Here is a 20,550-nt window from a genome sequence, read left to right on the forward strand (position 1 = left end):
AGTTTAATATCCTTCTAGATACCTTTCAATATACAAAAGTGTTATAGATTTAAAAATTATCTTAATCAATACCCACAAATAACAAATCAAATAACTTCTAAGGAATTGAATTTCGATATAATAAAGTTATAAAGAAATATAAAAAAAATATGTATAAATCAAAATAATCAAAAGATATATATATATAATAAAAATACAATATAAATACCAACCAGACTTATAACTATTACAAAGATAATAGCTATATCTAATAATCATTTTGATTAGGGAATAGATATATAGAATAATAATAAACTAAATTAACTTAAAATATAATCCTAATAATTATATTTGCTTTATATATTTTAATTAAACAAGATACTTGTCTAATTAGATATATAAAATACATAAATAAAATGAATGAAATAATATTAATAATTATAAGAATAAGTATTCCAAAGGAGTACTGGGATTAGTGCTTATAAGGTTATACTATACGGTGAATTCCGTAATAATATTGTATAATCATATATCTCTATAGCAGGCTATTTTTGTATTTGTAGATTTATAAAAAAAAATTCATTAGTTATAAGTTATTACTAATATTAGAATAGGATTATTTCAGCTGAGTAAAAAGAAAGTCTTAAGGAAAACTATACGAAATTATTTTAATTCAATAATAAAGAAAAATTATTATATCATCTATTACCTCCTATTTGAATTAGTTTCTAAAATCTTTCAAAATAATAAATTATCGTTTCGAATAAAGAACTAATAAAAGATTCTCTTTTGAATAAAGAATTCTTTATCTTGAATTATAATAATATTCCTCTATATATAAAAGGTATGAAGAATATATAGAATTTTTCCTATAATATCGAATTTTTATTATTTTATTATAATAATAGAATTTTATTACTATAATTAGTTCTCTTAAAATTATAATAATATTAAGTGATTTAATTAATATTTATTAAAGATAATCGTAATTAAGTACAGATCAATTAAGCTTTTAAAAGATTATCTAACAAACGATAAGGTTTAGCTTGAAGACATTATATAATACTTTTGACTTCTAAGAAAAATACATCTAATACTATATATAAATAAGAGAACAATAATCAAGATTATATATAAGGTTGCGGGTCATACTGAATAGCAATTGTTGATTCGAGAAGGATACGAAAGACGTAGCACTCACGTATTCGAAGCTCCTAAATGTCTAATTGTATTCTATCTAAAGAGCTAGCTATGTAGAAAAGTAGTAGGCCTTCTATAGGCACTACTGAAAGAACTAGTCTCTTTCTCTTAATCCCTTTAATAAAGTAGCTATTGAATTGAAGTCATTCACTCTGGTTCATATAGCGATGATACTTTTTATAATTGCAAAATCGAAATAAAAGACTCAAATAAAGATTTAAAGGAAATTCCTTTTATAAATACCTTTTATAAATAAAATAGATCTCGTATGAGGTGATAGAGTTATTTTCCTATACAAAAGACATCCGAACTCTCCTTTTATGACATGAAAGGGCCCGCGCATAAGGGGTAGGATTCTTTCGTTAACTACGGATTCTACTACTATCTATAAGGACTGTTCAAAGTATGTCTCGTATGAACTATATATATTTTATTATACTAAAAGAATATATAATATAAAAAGAACAAATGAGCAATGAAATATATATATAATTATTATACTGAAAGAATACATAATATAAGGAGAACAAATGAGCAAATGACTAAGTATTGAATTAAAATTGAAAATGTTGTAGTATTACGCATAGATCAATTCCGACCGCTTTTTCCTCCTACGAATAGACTACTATTCTGTACAGCCAAATCACGTTATGCGAAATTTTCAAGTTTTGCTTTACAAGAGACACAACTATGCTCCGATGTTAACTTGCATCAGCCTTGCACCAGTAACAGCCGTCATAGTCGCCCAATCCATGCCTCCACTCGTTGTGACATACAGAACATTTTTTCCATTACTTTTTCCCAGAGCAACGCCTGTTGGGGTAATAAAATCTGTCTGGTTCTGCACCACGATTCTTGCTGTGCGCTTCTCAATATCGATCTCTTGCAAGGCGTTGATGAAATTGGAAGACATCCAAGCTTTTTTCCCGTCTCTTGAAATGGCAAAGGAATGAGCATCTAACGTCGCGATAATCTCCGAAGGTCCAGTTGCGAATCCAGTCGTGTTTGAAATTGGAATTCTGCTTAAGTTTGAACCCTGATTGTTGTAGTAAACGTAGGATTCGTAAGTACGCAAAACGCTGACGCCGTTGGGGTTAGGGGCGATAGCACGTAGGGCAGTATCGTTGATGACTCGAACATATTCACCGGTAACAACGTTTACTCGGATGATTTCTGCGGCGATGGGATCCGAGATCAGGAGATAAGTTTCGTCAGTTGGGTGAAGGCGAGCGATGCCATTAGCGAGCCGCACGTCTGGTAGCGCTGTGACAAGTGAGATAACCGGGTCTGCTTTACGCAGATCAATTTTCCAGACCCCGTAACTCCCCAAGATTGGGCCGGTGGCGACAGTATAATTTCCTCCATTGACATAAAAGATGTCCCTCCCCATCTCGGTGATACCGTTGGCACCGTTGCCGCCAGGAATACTAGCGACAGTAATGGCTTCTTCAGGGCTTTCCGGATTCACAAGACGGATTGCGCTTGTTGTTGCAGACGTGACAAGTACCTCTCCATTGTGTCGGACCTTTTGCGAGCACTGTTAGAGTACATGGAAAAACAGTGTTTATGAAAGGTACTGAGATTTTAGACTTACGGCATTACTGTCAAGCCAAGTTGGATTGGAGAACTCGTGGAGAACCTTTATCGGGTATTGTTGCGCCGAGACGAAGCCCTCAGAAACGAGGGGTATCAAGGCTAAAGCTTGAGTAAGATGGCAGAGGCGCATTGTGGGCTATTAATAATTGAGATGAAAATGATTGAAAGATGTTCGTTGTTTTGATATACTTGAACCATAACACTCATTGAGTCTTTATACCTTCCACTCCGGGAAACTCGGAGTGTGTAAAAGGTAGATAAAACTCTATTTGTAGTTAAGAATTCATAGTTTGTTAATAATCGAGCTTACAAAGTTCTCTACAAACTACTGAAATCGTGTTACAAGAAAGCTAATCTCTCGAGTAATATGATCAAGTTTTTGTTATTCATTGTCTTCTGATCAGAATGATATATCCATGCTTAGAAAATTATACATTACGCTTCCAACCATCATAGAGAGAACAAGAAAATGCCGAAAATAGGGGTGTATGAGACCCACTGCCTACCTCCTTTGTACCTTGCATGCACAGCACATCAATTAAGGTTTGCCAAGCTGATTACGAAGTAAATAGCTCCATCGCAAGCGAATTCTTACCAAGCATGACAGTGCAGACTGGTGGGAGGAGGGGTGCCGTGCTAAGAAATAATGGATACGTCGGTCGCCCACATTCTTGCCCCATGCACTAGGTCGATATTAACCTTAATCTCACGGAGATATTCTTTACCTCGCCCTCCATATGTCAGCAACAAGACTACCTCTCACTATATTTCCAACGGCATTTGTAAAGTACGTTTGGTTCAGCTCCCTTCCATAACAGTGCTGCGTAAGCGGGTGGCTCCCCTATTCTATAAGCTGCGGCCATAGCTAACTTTCAGAAAAATGGGTCATAAGCGAGGGGATACAACTACCTAGGTAATTATATGGTTTTATTCTGCTAGAATTTAGTGGGGAACGGAAGCTGATTCTAGCCGCAGCTTATTAATTAGTTTGCTGTATGTATTCTATAATATAAGTCGTTTATTCGAGTTTTTATACCCTGGTTTATTGATTATAATATATAATTAAATTAGAAATTATATTAGATCTGAATCAAGAATTACTTAAATTATTCAAAAAAGAATATGATTTTTTTTTAAATATTTTTATAATAGTATTTTTGAAAGGCTAAAGTCGGAAATTCGAAAAATTTCGAAAAATTCGCTTATTTTATATGAGAAAAGCGTTACAAGTTAAAAATTCTAAGCTTTTTCAATTAAAAGCTTATGTAACTTTTTAATAAAAATATTTAAAAAGAAATTAGAAATTTTACAGATTCGTAGAAGCTAATCAAGTGATCATGTATTTCATTATATAATCATAAATTCTTATAAGCAGGTTATTCTCGTATTTGCAGATTTATAAAACCCCTTTTAATTGATTAGGACTTAGTTGTTCCGACTGGGCAGAAAGGAACTTAGTTTTTTTCAGCCGAATGGAAAAGGGAAAGCTTATGAAATCATTTTAATCTAGTATATAATCTTTAAAGAAAAGAAACTTCGATTAGAAAAGAAGTGATTAGATTAAAGCAATTGAAAGCTTTTGAATGCTGTCATTAGTTTTAGGGTAGGCCCTATAATAGTGGTGGATTCGATTGATTGACTTGAAAGGAGGTGTATTTGAAGGTGCATTTGTAAGCAGGGACAAAAATATCAAGTATGTACGAATGAGTTGAAGGTTCAATTCAATGCGCAGCAGTTAGAAAATCAAGTAGCTTTTCATTGCAATCTACAAAAAACCATATACAGACAGCTGAACCTCAAACTATTCACAAATCATCCAGCGAACTCCCTTGCTCCTGTTAATATGCCGAACCACAAATAAGCATCAATACAAATGTACAGGCTGATATAGTCTCCCTCCAAAACTATCTATCAACCACTACCAACAACCTCCCCAAACCACTGTCTCAATACTCCCGCCAACACACCTGGCAATTCTCCTACATCTCCGACTACAACATAATATCTGAATGGGAAAGTATCCAGATATCTCTCAATCTTCACTTCACTTCTTCCTGTCATCTCATTGTTCACAAACTTTGCTTCCTTGAGATCCAAAACACTTTCTCCCTTCTTCTTAGTTCTCACATCATCCACAATCACAAATACCATTAGTATTCTTTCCTCCTCCGCTTCTCTCAATAATCGTCTGATATTATCGTGTTCAGAAGAACTACAAACGCCATCTGAGATGATCAAAGAAATTTGCCAAAGATCCGCTGGAGATGATGATGCTTTTTGTCTAGCAGTGCGGAACAGATTGATACTCTCGCGAATGAGTCTTGTAATATCTGTTCGCGATTGCTCGAATCCGAAATTCTCGAAAATAACAGGTCCAGCCTCAGAACTAAAGGGCACATCAAATTCATGTGCCACCTTAACGTTCTCTCCAAATCCAACAACACATATCTCGCCAACCTCAAGCATAGCGAGAGATCTTGAGATCATGACTAATGTCTCCATTGCGAGACTTCCGGAACCGGATTCTCCCATAGATTTGGAGTCGTCGACGGCGAGCATGATTTGGTAAGAACGTTTGGAGGGGATACTACGACGCATCCAAATCTTATCGCGCTTGAATGAAGAGGCAATGTAAGGAATGATCCGTTTGATGTTAAGACGTTTACCAGTACGGAAATCACCTCGCATTTTAGTTGCCAAGGTAGGAGCGAGGATTAATCGAAGTTGCTCAGTCAAGGAAAGGGAAAGTGGTCGCGTGATCGATTCGTAATGAGTCCATTGGGCCCGAGCTTCGGTTGCAGATCGAACAGAAACAGTAGTATTAGGATCAAGATGAGTGTTGTCGAGTTGTGTGTCAACTTCTTCGATATCTTCATCCATGTCCTCATTGGCTTGAGCGCGAGTATTGTCGTCCATATTTTCATCCATATTGTTATTGGCTTGATGGATAGAAGCTCCTGCTCGACCTTCATACGCGTTGGAGGGTTCCTTTGGTTCTAGAGTATCATCTTCGAGATCCATAACATCTTCATCAATGACATCTTTCTCAACTTCATCTGGCTGGAATATTTCTGGCATCTCTTGAGTTTCCGGATCGACAGCCATAGATTCATCAAGAGCATGAGCTTGTTCCTCTGTAGCAGTACCTAAGGCTTGAGTGTCCGCTTCAGCGTCTTCGTCTTGCAAATGTTGGAATTCATTGCTTTCTGTTCCCATATCAATGTTCTGATCTTGAGCTTGGTCTTGTTGCTCAGTAGGCTCTCTGATTTGGGATTGTTGACGATGCCATTTCTCGAGAGCATCTCCAAGCTTCTTGAATGGCTGCGCAGTAGGGCTATCTTCAGTATCATCTTGAGTGTTCTGTGGTGCATCACCTGCAGCTTGCCGACCCTTTTCACCATCTTCGGCAGCTGATTGTTTGTTCTCAGATGAGTCGCCACCTTGACCACCATCATCTCTTTGAGCCTTGCTATTGGAGTCGGCATTTTTATCGGCTTCATTATCGTCCTGATCCTCGCCAACGCCTTGAACATCACTTGGAACAGCGTTCTCGGTATCGGCTGTTGCTTCATCCTCGCGATCACGCAACAAACCTTCTTGATCTTCCGGTTGTTGTTCCTCTTCTGGTTCTTGATCCCCTTTCTCGCCGGCCTCTTCAGCCTTATCCCCTTCTTCATCTTTCTCCTCATCCAAATCAATAATATCCATCTCATCGCGCATATCTTGATCTTCCTGGCCATCGACATTTTCAGCATCAGCTTCTTCCTTTCCATCATTTGCAACTTCATCTGTTTCTTTGGCCTCGTCTTCCATATCTGGAAGATCATCCATCCCGTCATCCATCCCATCATCACTACCATCGCTCCCCTCTTTCTCTTCTCCATCCAATTGCATATCATCAGGTAAATCCAAAGCATCTCCTTCATCGGCATGTGGGTCATGCTTTTCTACATCGTCTTGTTGCTGAACCTCCTCGCTTTGCTCAGCTCCTGCCATCTCCTCCTCCTCTTCTTCCCCATCATTACCCTCATCGCCCTCTCCAGATTCTTTGTTGTTTTCTTGAGCCGCAACTTGTTCGTCTTTGGAAGCCTTTCCTTTGGATTCATCCCCTTCTTGATCTTTCTCAGCTTGCTCATTATCACCATCCCACATCTTCTCATCTACTGCGTTAGGATCCAAATCATCCACATCTCCAGCTTCCTCATCCATCTCATCACCATCTTTCTCTTCATCTCCTGAGCCATCCTCGTCTTCTTTCTCTTCAGCTTCTCCCATTTGACCTTCCATCTCGCCATCAGCCATATCAACCGCATCTTGTTCATCTTCAATTTCTCCTCTCTCTTCCTTGTTTGGTTCCTGAGCCAACTCATCAAGATCTTCATCTTCTCCAATATCTTTGCTTATATCCTCAGCACCTTCTCCATCGCCAAGTCCAGTTCCCCCTTCCAATTTCTCGGTCTTGCCATCTTGCGCATCTTGTTTCTCTGATGGTGTACAGAAACCTTGTGATGCGATTTGTGTAAAAGTCTTGGCAAGAATGTATGAAGTCTTGCACGTTGAACGATGTAAAGTAGCGTATCGAGCAATGCTTTCTTCCAATGTGTTGTAGTATTGTTGGATGATTGGAAGGGCAACTGCAAATATCGCACCAGCGCTTCGACTAACATTGTTATCTGCAAGATTGAGGCGTTGAAGGATAGCAAAAGACTGCCTGATTTGCCCAGCAACATTGTCACAGTGGAGAGCTTTGATGCTGTTCACGAGGGTAGTATCGCTCTTGATGAGCCAACCTTGATCTTCAGTTGACGTCGGCAGATCACCAATGGATTTGTGATATTTCTCCATGGCGGCTAAAATTGTGTTGCAAACAGTGGAAAGCTTCTGGTCGAGATCTTCCAGGAGAGCCTCTGTAGAAATAGCTGTAGCCGATGATGAGTTGATGACAGTCCAAGGTAAGATCTGATCAAGAATGAATCCTAAGTCTGGACGCTGCTCGATGAGATTACCCAAATCAATTGTTAGCTGCGCAGTGGCATCATTGATAGCCATCTCGAGCTCTAGGCGCTGAGTTGACACAATGCCAGATGGCAGAACAGACGACGAAGACCATCTGGTCCGAAGGTCAACGAGTATATCTTTCCACGAGGACAAGCTTTCCACAACTGGCTTAGCATCAACCTTTCCAAGTTTTGCATGCGTGTTAATAAGCTCCAGTCCAACACTCAGAATATTCGGTAACCACTGCAGGACATTCTCGTGGTTAGAGATTGTGCTAGCTGTCTTGAGCTCATATGTTTCCGGAGCCCAAAGACCCTTCGCCATTTTGATGATATTTCGCAAGACCTTCATGTTTGTCATTGCATTTGAGAGACTGTTGCGTTGGTCCAAGAGAGCTTGCAACAGGCCTTCCAAAAATCCAGTACTTCTAGCTACCTCTGCGCCACTTAGATCGTCAGAATGTTGTCTTGATGCCTCTCTTGCTCTTGGAGCGAGCTCCACTGTCTTGTGAAAGTAGTACTCTAGATCTTGAGAGCCGTTTGGAGAGATATAATTCGTGTTTGCCAGAACGAGAGACAGTGAGTCTTGCTTGGCAAGTGCGTTGGCACCCAAGTTATATTTGATTCCCATTTGACGAAGATCTTTCAATGTATCTGCGAAAAGTTTGCGTTTTTGAGATTTAAGATGTTTAACAGTATCTTTGTTGTCTTCCGTAAGGATCGATGGGGTGGCCTTTTGTAACTCCGAAGTTGATGTGATGATGTTCTCGAGGAACGACTCAAGGTAGCTTGATCCGTCCACTGAAGACGCAAGCAATTGACTTTTGTCTGCCATCATACTGACAGTGTTAGACACATTGATAAATCTCTTGGGTTTCTGTGTCCAACTAGGAACCATGGAAGCACATAATGCGAGGGCAGATTGGTCGACAGTTGGAAATTGTGTTGGGGGGATGTAGGTTATGCCGGCTTCATTGGCAGCGACTTCATCAGGGAGTCCTTGCTTGATAAGTGAGTCCATAGGTTGGCCAAGGAGTGCTCGATACTTTCGAACAATTTTGAAGAGCTTGTGATGAGACCTCTTGGCACTGTCGCGTAAGGCAACAATATTTGTGTCTTTCCAACTTGCAAGAAGTAGCACATCGCGCATGGCTTTCTCTAGCGATACTCGGCCCCTCTTCAAGCTATCCTCTACTGATTTTTCGTACCTCGAATAAAGAGAGATGAAATTGGCCAGAGCGCTCGCAATTATAGAAAGGTTTGGATAGTCCAATACTAGGAGATCAACGTGTTTCTCTAGTTGCTTCAATAACTTGAGACGTTGCACATATTGACCCATTATAGCTGTTGAGAAATAGGTGCCAAGATCTTGCAGGAGCTTTTGAGCATAAGCTTTGAGTTCTTCAACAGACTCACAAATTGTGAGTGGACCGGCAACAATTGTCTGGTATGCGACGAACCACCAGGATCTTGCATCGTCGTCGCACTTTTTGTTTTCCATGTCAAACAATTTGGCCCATGTTGATAATTCGAGACGACGCCAATTTACTATTGTAGCAGTCAAATTGTCGTATAGAGGGAGTGCAGAATTTGCACGACTGGCCCATCCGCCAAATTGCCATTCGTGCATGAAGCTATGAACTTTCTCTACCTTGGTGATGATCTTCGCAAGTGGCTCTGTGTGGCGAAATTGAAGCAATTCTTTACATGAGACCATGACATCTTCAAGGGGTTGCATGTGTGCAATCTCATCCACAGCTTGGAGTTCTCTGAATCTTGTTTGCACTTGATGAATCAAAGTGACTAACTTGCGAGTCTCCGGAAGATTTGCGTCGGTGTAAAAATTGTAATTTTCCGGTACTGTGGCGGAAGAACTTAAAGCGTCAATTTTATCACTCAACAGCAATAGCGAGCCTGGCAGGAGTGATTTAATCCTATCCTGATCCCCAAATCCGGCGTCACTTCCATGGAGCTTGCCCATATGGGTAGAAATGTGCTTGATCAAAGACATGATACTTTCAGATGGTAATGGCCCACCCAAGAAAATATCTTCGTGCACTCGAGCTAAAGAGACAGCAATATCTCTGACATTTTGTTGCTGTGGTGTAGCAATTGACGCGCTTGAGTTCTCCTCATCATATGAGGGGAAAAGCTCATTAAATTGTTCTTGGTCGATCTCGTCTTCGTCTTCAGCACTTCCGCGGAATCTGTACAAGCCCGACCTTGTTTCTCCTTCAAGTCTGTCGGCGTCAAGCTTCTTGGTCCATTGCTCGTAACATGAATGAATGGACGTAAAGAGTGATTCACGAGTTTTTGAATCTATGGAATCAACACTCTCGATTGTCGTAGTAGTAGCCATCAATGTCAAGTATTCTAATGGCTGACCAGATACGACCTCTTCATCGATAGACTTAGGGGTGCCCCCTAAGAATGGCGTTGCTTTACTTAGAGCCAAAGCTGCCTTGCTGTTATTTGATGGATCCTTCGATACGAGTGCCGCCATGTACAATCCTATTTGGAGACAGCGAAGAATGTTTATCACAGGTGTGGTAAGATCGCTATATGCATGGAAGCGTTCTGAAAGACGACGTATAATTTGAAGGACGTTGTTCTGAATGAGTTTGATTTCGTTCAAGACATCTTGATCGTCATTTATCAAATATTGATAGATTTTAGACGCAATAGCAGGTGAGGGTAGAACAACTTTCAAGAGGTTCTTGAATTCACCCTGAAGCTTGTCCAATTCGGAAACTGCTGGCCGATAAACTTGCTCTGATGCCTCTGGAGGGGCACCAATTTCTACCATATCTGCTTCAAGAAGTTGGCAGCGGAGATTCGATTCTTGGCTAGAGAAGAGACGCTCGAATTTCTGCAGGGCATCGAGCTTATCTTGCAACTCCCGGATTAATTCTTCGTGCCTCTGTTGCTCAAGGCGCTGTCTCTTGTCGGGATCAAATGCTCGATCGGGGACGTAAAGGGAAATGCAGCCCACAGCAAAATGGACCCACGCCAAAGCTGAATACTGCATATTGTCTCTAGGCGACTTAATCGCAGCTTCCATGGCGAAAACTGACTTTTCAATATCAGAATTGATATCTGTATCAATTAATGGCTGGCCATTGAAATGTTTTGCTTGGTGAGCGGAGACCGCTTCATAAAAGCCGTCTAGAGTGATTTTGTGCCAGGTTTCAGTAACATCCTGCGAAGCAAGACTTTCTTTTCTGTTCAGATAATCATTTGTGAGTTGCTCACTGTGTGCGCCAATAATTGTCGACGTGAGATGAGAAAGGACTTGATTGATAGCCACCAGTTGGCTGCTGGATATTATTGCACTAGACTTTGCAAGCTTTTCTGCCATGACAGGCAGCTCGGACTCGAGCAGCCTCAATGACTTGAGGTCAACTTCGCTGATGATATTCATTTGATGCAGGAAATCTGTCGAAAAGCTGTTTGCAATAGGCTGAAGGCCATGATCACCAGACCATAAATAGTCGATATTCTGTAGCAGCCATGAAGTTGTGCTTGATGTGTTCAGACGCATTTGTGATGTGATTGGATGATCGGCAAGAACGACGGTTTCGATGTCTACCATATCACTAGTTTGATGATTGGATGCCAGAGCTGCAAGAACTTGAAATTGTCTCAGAGCTTCGAATTGGTCATGTAAAAACGGACGCGGACTATCCTCCTCACTGTCAACACTCTTCTCGAGGGTTTCAATCTCCGATGTCAAAGTTTGAATGAGAGCAGCTCCATCCACATCCGAGGATAAGAGAAGTTGATGTGCTTTCACGAGAGAAGTCATAATACCACCAAGCTCAGCGACTGAGATTGATGCTTTCCATCGCAGAGCATCAAACCTCGCAGCCAATTTCTCCATTTGATCCATGATTTGCATGACTTCAAATTTGGTGGGAACCATAGGCCGGAGTTGCTTCCAGAGCAACTCCATGCTTAGTCCCGTCGTCAACTTGAATCCGGAAGCGAAACTTGTTTGTAAATCCGAGACAAAGGTTGTGATTAGCGACTTCTGCTCATCAACCAGAGGATTATTCTTGAGAAGTTCCTCCATGACTGTATTTCCGATTGCCAAATGGGACTGAAATGTCGCTTCTTCAAACGTCGAGGCAGTGACAAGATTGAATGTACTCCACCAATAGCGAATTAGAGAAGTGATGATTTGCTTTCGAAACTAGACTGGGATTAGAAAGAGCGCAAGCAAGTACAATGATGTTTGTCTGAAAACTTACCTTGCAACTGTCATTTGCCTTGACGTGAATATTTAAATAAGAATTAATGGATTGAAGTGTATGCATCAAAAAGTGGGAGACTCGTAAGGTGGAGTCCTTTGCTACTGAAGCTACTCTGTCACTAACCATAGATCGTTGGAGGCGATTCATTTGGGAAGGCTTAAGGGTTTGAATGACAGATTCCTGTTCTTGATGGGCTTCTAATGCAGCTGCAATTTGAAGTTTATACTCCAGGCATGCTGCAATCCAATAAACCTGCGATTCATTGGAAGTGGATTGCAGTAATGGCACCAATGGCGAGTTTTGGAGAGGATGGATGATCTACATTTTTTAATTGCGCTATCAGTACATTGTTTAACTATGAAAGGGACTGCACGGTCACTAACCTGTGCGTCACTGAAGCCTGCGGGTAAGAAGGTCTTCTTCGCAACTTTATTTAATAACTCTCCCACAGCATTTCTTAATTCGCGGCTGTCTTCGGACTGGTATAACTGCATATATTGTCGAGATGTTGTCGACAATCTTGTGGTAGGTATCCCCTGTCGCTCAAGACTTTGGGCCACGCTTTCAGCATATCTTGTAAGAAGAGGCAAATCGGACCAAGCCAAGTTGTCGAGTGCGATACGATTGATAAGATCTGCCTGGCTAAGATCTGAACATTGAAGGTCTAGAACTTTTGACACTTGGCGATATCTCTGAAGTGTGGCTTCTGGCAAAATAGAAAATTGAGTGCCGGTATTGGGGTCGTTCTCTGATGAGAGCGGCTCCAGGAATATCTCAACCGCACGATTTCTCATAGCACGCGACAGCTCCCCAAATCGAGGGTCCATTGTTAGGAAAATTCTGAAATCGGCATGTGGTTTGACAATCTTTGGTTCTCCATCTGGTCCACAATGTTCATTGATACTAAGAAATCCATTCGGTTCAAGCAGCGAATTAAGTCTGTCCAATACGGAAGCACTGCATAAATTAGCATTATCAAGCACTAACCATTTTCCTTGCTCCAATGCCTTGATCAAGATGCCATCCACCCATTCAAACCTGGCATTCTCGACGGCCATAGGGCGACTTGCAAAAGTTTCGCACGTCTCTGCCAGTGCTCCAAATTCTGGTAACGAGCTTGCTTGTTCCAGCTGTCGGAGATGGATAGAAATCTCTTGGAAGGAGAAAGAGGAATTCATGGCATCATTTCTCAAAACATCGAGAACTTTGATTGCATCTTCGGGAATCTGCTGGGGAATTGTGCTAAGTATACGACTTTCCATAAACTCAAGAAGTTCTTGTAAAAATTTGCTAGCGGCTCTTCGCGGATCGACTTGCTCAAATCCACCTACTAGATCCATGGTATCGATGTCTGCATTCAAGGGGAATACCGTGAGAGATTTACCACTAGCAGCAGCAACATGCTGAAGAAGTGTAGACTTTCCAGAGCCTGATGATCCTACTAAAATACAAGGTAGATTTTGTTGGACACACATGATTAGTGACTCCAACTCCGGAAGGCGATTAACAGGGTCAACTTGTGGAAATGCCGTGCGTTGGTAGAGTGCATGTCGTGGCATATATGCTATTCCTACCTGATAGGCGGTCGAGCTCATGTTTTGATAGAATTGACGGAATGGTACATCTGAGCCAAACGCCTGCGCAAACACTCCATCCAGCTCTTCTCTGTCTCTGGTAGTTCTAAAACGCTGTCGAAATATTAAATTCAAAAAATCTGCTGGGCCTCGATTAGCAAGGAATGGAGCTGACGACGTCAACAAGTGCAACCATCGAAGGATATCTCGCAAATTAAACTCCCAAGGTCCGCCTTGGGAGCCAAACTTCCGCTTGTGTACAATCTCGTCTTCTAGTCGGGTGACAAAATCGATGATGGTTGTGATTAATTCCTGTGGCATAGAAGGGAAATTATGCTGGCAAATTAGTTTCATGTCATCATCTCTAAAAACATCAGCATAGACAACAGTAAATCGATTAACAAAAGAACTGGGGAGACCCTTTCTGCCGCCACCTTGGTGATGAGGATTTTGAGCGGCAAAAACAGAGAAGTTCGGATGGCGCTTGAACGTCTGATCCAACTCTGAGATATAGACTTCTCCACGGTGATCAAGACAAGCATTCAAACCTTCGAGAACCGATTGAGAGGCAAGATTCATCTCGTCCAGAAGTACCCATTCTCCTCGTTGCATTGCTTGAAGGAATGGAGCATCGCGCCACGCGAAATGTCCGGCTTCGGCACCTTCAACAGGAACGTCTGATCCAAACAAATCCATCAGGTCGGTTTGCTCTGACAAATTGATACGCGTCAGGGGTCTATTGCAAGCACGTGCTAATGCTGCAATCAAGGTCGTCTTGCCAACACCAGGGCTACCTTCGATAAGTATGGGCTTTTGAACTTGGAGAGCACGAAGTACCCGCATGCCGTTGAGTTTCGTCGTAGGTGCATCGAAGGCAAACCCTGGATCGCTGTCAGAGCCAGCCAATTTTGGAGCATGAAAGCCGCCCATGGAGATGTGACTATCTTGGTCTTGAAATTGTATTGGTGTATAGTATATGGCATTGACATCATGGTTGAGTAAAGCGCCCAATTGATGGAGGCATTTTGCACGTTCCTCATGAATCGTTTCCGGATTAATTGCCAAGAGAGCAGCTGGATTTGCTCCAAGGGTATCAATATAAACCATAGCCGCACCATGAAGAACAGCGTAGTGGGGATTGGCAGTCGAGCATTCATTCATGAATTTGATCCATGCCAAGATATCACGAACAGATATTGAGGTCGAGGATGTAGATCGATATGTTTCACCAAACCATTCTGCAAACTTGACCATGGGCTCCGAGAATTGTTTCATCTTGGAATTTAACTTGGCTTCCACAATTTGAATGACATCTGCATGGTCTGATAAGGCTGGAACCCAGATTTCCGTAAATCTGTTTCGAAGAGCGGGTGATAATTCCCTCTTACCGTAATCACCTCCAGGGTTCATAGTCGCGAAAAATTGGAACCCGTCAGCAGCCTGGACGAACGAGTTTTCTACACCCTTCTCTGCCAGCAGAATTGTTCGATGTGACTCCAAGACGGAGTTTAATCTCTCCAACACTGAATCGTCTGCGAGGGATATTTCGTCAAGTAAAAAGAACTGTCCTTCCTTCAATGCTTGCACGAGACTTCCATCAGACCACTCAAAGAGTGCCTTGGCCTTAATTTGATTGAGTTGAATTCGCGATGACAGATCGATTGGTATCTGAGACAGGGTTGTTTCTGGAAGAGATTTATATGTAGCCCACAATGATTCGAGATTCTCAGAATCCGATTGACGTTGACCAACCCCATCCAACGACTGCAGAAGATCTTTTTTGAGCTGCTCCAAGACAGCGGCTCTGTTTCGCACTGGTCTTTGAGCTCCAATCAGATCTCCTGTCTCTGTATTTTGATGTGCGTTTACGATGTGAAGGGTCTTTCCAAATGCTTCAGCTAGCATCTGGCATACTGTAGTCTTACCGCAACCGGTTTCACCCACAAGCAACACAGGCTCATTGTTGCGGAGAGCATGAGCAACTAATACATAAAGCCTGCGCATTGCCTGTGTCCAAACTACACCTTGGGAATTCGTGGTTGAATTGTAGGCTTTGATTTCTGCAAGATTGTTGCTGTAAAGATCATCTATATCAATATTGACCTTCATGACTTTCTCGATGATTTCCTTGACGGCTGCTCTCTCTTCCGAATTGCGAACACGTTCTGCAAGTAGCATGTACCCATTAGCGGCAAGCTGCTCCCTATTGTCAGCATCTCGTAGTGCCCATCGGAAAAGATCACGAAGGGTAGCAAAACTATCCTTCTGTTCGAAAAGTCGTGTAGACTGCCTGAGGCGTGAAAGCTCCTTGTATACTGCGACGATTCTTCGGCAATCTGATGGCGCAACCTTTTGACTTCGTTTCTCAAGGATAAAATCGAGTTCGTCTTCTGGAATGTCATCAAAATGGAGCTCGAGGAAACGATTACGGAACGCCCGAGATAGAGTTTTACGACCACCATAAAGTCCTGGAGGATTCTGTGTTGCGAAGAGCATGAAGTTCTCATGGGGACGAACAATTTCCTGCGTTTCTGGAATGAGAAGTTCACGGTTGTCATCCAGAAGACGATTGAGTGCTTCCAAAACATCGGTAGGAGCTAAGTTGAGTTCATCAAGAACAATCCAGTGGCCTTGACGAAGGGCCTGAACAAGCAAACCTTCTTGAAAGCGCAGCTTTCCATCCGAATCAGAGACATAAGTGCCCAAGTACTCTTGTAGATCAGTATGTTCGTGATTGTTGATTCTCACAAATTTGTTTCCGCTAAACTTAGCGAGATACTCGATCATACTAGTCTTTCCGGATGAAGTTGGACCTTGAATTAAAACTGGAAAGCGACGAGTTGAAGTTGCACGGACCAAGTTAAGCATGTTACGCTCGACAAATGGCGTGATAATGTAGTGAGGTTGCTCTTGAGGGGTCTCATAACCTTGAAGCATCCAATATTGACGATCTCTTTTCTTGTTCATGAATCGTACATATTGTTTTCCATCATCTGGGTGTTTTGGTGTTTGGGCCAAAAGAGCTTGTGGGTTGCCGTGGCTGTCTAACAAATGGTGCTCAATAAGTGGCATAAGCATTTTTTCGGATTCTCGATCAAGAAGAGTCAAGAACCCCATCGCAAACCCTTCGTAGAGCGCCCTTCGTAAGCCATAAGACGGAGCAATTTCGGTGACGTAGGAGAGAACACGTGTCAATGTTCGCAAACTGAAGTGCGGTACTTCATTTGCCCCATCAACCAATCGCTTCTCTTCGGCGAGTCGTTTCGTGTTCATATAAAGACGTGCAACATCATGAGCAGCCCTTTCGTCATTGCTACTTGTCCCTTTGAGATATGCTTTGATGACAGCTAAGAGATCGTCAAGATTCTTGTCCGGACTATCGACATAAAGTTCAGTAAATCTAGAACGTAGTCCCATAGGAAGATCACGTTTTCCAACATCTGTTGCTGGGTTCATGGCACCGAATATGCGGAAGTCTGGGTGTGCTTGGATCCGTTCTATTTCACCAGTTTCAGAAAGAAGAATTGAGGGAGAACCAGTACCACCGTGCAACAGGTCAGCTATACTCTCAAGGGTATCTGGAGATGCCAAATTGACTTCGTCAAGAAGTACCCACTCTCCATTGCGAGCTGCTTTGACAATGTTACCTTCGACGAATGAGAAAGCAAACCCTTTGGAGCCTGCAGACAACTGAATATCGAATTGGTCCAAGCTCTGCGAGAACCTTGACCAACGAGACTTCAATTTCAACAGTGACTGTAATTTTGACTCGGTCTTTCGTCTCTTTGTTGGTTGCTCAGAGGTTATATGCATACTTGCTTCTTCTTTTTTGGCAAGCTCAGAAACGATTTTTTCAAACATTTTAGGGGCCTCACGCCACAATTTCGATGCCTTGCTCCATTGACTCTTTGCGACGCACTTTCCAAGTTGATCAATGTACTTCTGATTCTTTGTGGCAGAAATACCTGTCGACGCAAAAAGATCGTCGAATTCATCTTTAAGTGGGATTGCAAGACTCCGGACATTCACAGGTTTGAATCCTCCGAGCAAATCACCGACCTCACTTTGTTGCGATAAGTTCACAGCAGTGAGTTTGAAACCCAACGAATCTGCAAGCTGCTGTACGACAGTAGTCTTACCAATACCTGTCTCTCCAACTAACAAGACTGGCTCAGCCATCCGGACCGCTACTCCGACTTGCTCAAGCAGTTTTTTGGCATGCGTTGTATTCGCAAAGGGACGGCTCTTTTTAGTAGGCTTCATAACACGACTACTTCGTTTCTTAGACAATCGCACTCTACCAATCAAAAGCTCGCTGTCGCCGTCATCGTAACGTGGAATATGGCCAGTGAGAAAATGTTCCATAGTCTGAGGATCAATGTGCATTTCCTCAGCAATGCATGAAACCACCGATCTCCGGGATTCCTCGGACTGTAGACTTCCTGCAAAGCAATCGGCGGCTTCTAAAAACATCTCATATTTTGTGCTGTCAGTTATAGGCTCGCTGCCGGTCTTGGATCCTGATGATGTAAGAACACTTGCTAGTCTTCTGCACCACTTCAGAAGATCTCGAGGACTTATTGGGCGGCCTATCGAAGTTCGAGTTTTGGATGCAAAAGAAGGCTTAATAGAGAGTGTGTAGAGCCTTTCGTAAACGCTGATAATTCCAGGTAAAAATTGGCGCAATATTGGGTAAGTACCTTCGATGATTTCTCGAAATTCGTCTCGATTTGGCATGTGAATAGGAACACGCTGCCACATTCGTGCTCCGAGCATGTGTAATGCTGGTGGAATCTCTCCGCCACTTACATTCAAAGAGGTTCGAATGCTCGCAAGAAGCTTAAAACCTGCCTTGGCCTTGATAGTTTCACCTCGACTTGGTATTAGAAGCTCGCCTCTCTCAACGAGTGGCAGTATTACGCTGATTACTTCATTGGGAGCGCGATCAAGATCCTCGATGAAAACCCAACGCCCTTCCTTAACAGCTGTAGTTAGAACACCTGCTCTCCACGTAAAAGATCCAGGTGTAGATCCTGTAGCGTACATGCCAATAAGCATTTTTGCATCAGTCTGCTCATTCAAATGAAGTGTAACCATGCTTGAATCCATCCCAAGTTCCCGTGCGAAGTCATTGACCAATGAAGTCTTTCCTGCACCAGCCAACCCGTGGAGTAAGATTGGCGATGAAGACATAAGGGCCTTGGCAAAGGATTGCCTGTTCTGCGAGGTTGTGGTTGTTGATATGAGTTTAGATGGCTGCGAAGGATAGCCGTTTGGCCGTGGTAAGAGTATATCTGAATATCGCACAACCAGTGGTGAAAACTCCTGTAATACCTTTTGAGATTGAAACATCTCTGTTTCAGTGCTCAAACCCAAAGCAGCATTTTTCAGCCGCTGTTCTTCGAAAATACTAAGGAATCCATAGTCCACCATTTCGCCGTCGAAGTCCCCCATTACTGCCATTGTATTTCCAACGAATTTCGCAACCATTGCCTCCAACCTATCGTCCGAGGCGAATTGAAGCTGGCAGAAGATTCTCACCGCAAGATACCGAACTGCTAAATCAGTATGTCCAAGAAGGCTCTGGATCGCGGAGCTTGAAACTGTCCCAGAGTAGGCCTGCTTATTGAAGTTGAGAAGTCTCCATGTTGCCAGCAGAATTCGTTGCAACGCAAGGTCAGACAGACCGTTGCTCGTGACGGTTGCGCCATCTCCCAGGCATATTATATTGCGAGAAGGGCCATTCTCTGTAGAAGGTGTGGTTTCGGAGAGATATTTTTCGAGAAAGGTGTTCAGGTGCGGTGCAAGGTATAGTATTCGTGAGAATGCTTCAATGACTTCATTTTTTTGGGTACCAGGATACGAATTGGCAACCCATCTTGCAGCCGAGTCCGCGATTAAGGTATTAAAATATGTGAATAATTTGAGTGTTTGTTTGGGCTTCAATGCAGATATGGCGAGAGTTTCGAGGAAGTGAGGGGATTGTTGGAGGTTAACGATTTCCAGAATTTCCTCTGGAAGGTCTGCTTGTAGTTTGCTTTCCATGGTTATATCAGGATTATTTCTATCCTGAATAGCCTCCATTTCGTTCAATCATATAAATCGTGGGATATCAATTGTTTATTTCAATGCAACTATCTTGAACTTTTTTTCTTAATCGCAATCAACTTTTTTTGACCGTGCCGAGGTTTCACCGACGCGCTAGAAATTTAGCTCCACAATGCAGAAAGTCTACAAAGTCCTCATCAACAATCATAGATTGTATTATCATATCGCCTCTCATACCCACACACGATGTCATTATCCTGCCAGTCCGCAGCTCGCAGCTGCATACGATCTCTCCGATCATCCTCGTCCCTCCGCGTTTCCACAGCTTCTCTTGCACAAAGAAGAAATCCTTCTGCGAGATGGGCATCAACAGAGGCAGCGTCAGCGAACCCAAAGATCTCCGGGATTGTGGACCAAATCAGTCAATTGACTTTATTAGAGACAGCTGATTTAGTTGCCAGCTTAAAGGTAAGGATATTTCCGCCAAATATATGCGCCCGAGGAAGTTTTTCGCAGTTACTGATCAGCCTATTCTCCAGTCACGACTAAATATTCCCGATATGCCAATGGGGGGATTTTCTGCTGGTCCTGCCCAAGCCGCTGCACCAGTTGAGGAGGAAGATGCCGCACCAGTACAACAAGAGAAGACTTTGTTCAACCTGAAGTTGGCTTCGTTTGATGCGGGGGCAAAACCTAAGATCATCAAAGAGATCAAGAGCATGTTGGGATTAAGTTTGGTGGACAGTAAAAAGTTCGTCGAAAGTGCGCCAAAGATGATGAAGGAGGGTGTACCAAAGGAGGAAGCCGAGAAAATTATTGCAACATTGAAGGAATTGGGAGCTGTCGTTAACATGGAATAAAAACCTCTACGAGAGGGATTGCATAAGCCGCGGGGTTCGAAGA

The 20,550-nt window shown here is 42.4% G+C and overlaps 3 protein-coding genes across 3 annotated transcripts; 1 reads left to right on the top strand and 2 right to left on the bottom strand.

Annotated features, from left to right (window-relative positions):
- Positions 1-1,867: 1,867 nt before the first annotated feature.
- EAE98_010588 (uncharacterized protein) lies at positions 1,868-2,905 on the bottom strand (the record flags this gene model as incomplete). The annotated part of the gene is made up of 2 exons (XM_038958209.1): positions 1,868-2,704; positions 2,774-2,905. The coding sequence occupies 2 exons, from the start codon at positions 2,903-2,905 to the stop codon at positions 1,868-1,870; spliced, it is 969 nt and encodes a 322-aa protein (XP_038805393.1).
- Positions 2,906-4,686: 1,781 nt separating this feature from the next.
- EAE98_010589 (uncharacterized protein) lies at positions 4,687-19,683 on the bottom strand (the record flags this gene model as incomplete). Its single annotated transcript, XM_038958210.1, has 3 exons — positions 4,687-11,964; positions 12,023-12,343; positions 12,409-19,683. The coding sequence occupies 3 exons, from the start codon at positions 19,681-19,683 to the stop codon at positions 4,687-4,689; spliced, it is 14,874 nt and encodes a 4,957-aa protein (XP_038805394.1).
- A 210-nt stretch (positions 19,684-19,893) lies between these two features.
- On the top strand, positions 19,894-20,507 carry EAE98_010590 (uncharacterized protein; the record flags this gene model as incomplete). The annotated part of the gene is made up of 2 exons (XM_038958211.1): positions 19,894-20,115; positions 20,187-20,507. The coding sequence occupies 2 exons, from the start codon at positions 19,894-19,896 to the stop codon at positions 20,505-20,507; spliced, it is 543 nt and encodes a 180-aa protein (XP_038805395.1).
- Positions 20,508-20,550: the final 43 nt, after the last annotated feature.

Source organism: Botrytis deweyae (assembly GCF_014898535.1).
Source record: "Botrytis deweyae strain B1 chromosome Unknown BDEW_038, whole genome shotgun sequence".
NCBI classification, from domain to species: domain Eukaryota; kingdom Fungi; phylum Ascomycota; class Leotiomycetes; order Helotiales; family Sclerotiniaceae; genus Botrytis; species Botrytis deweyae.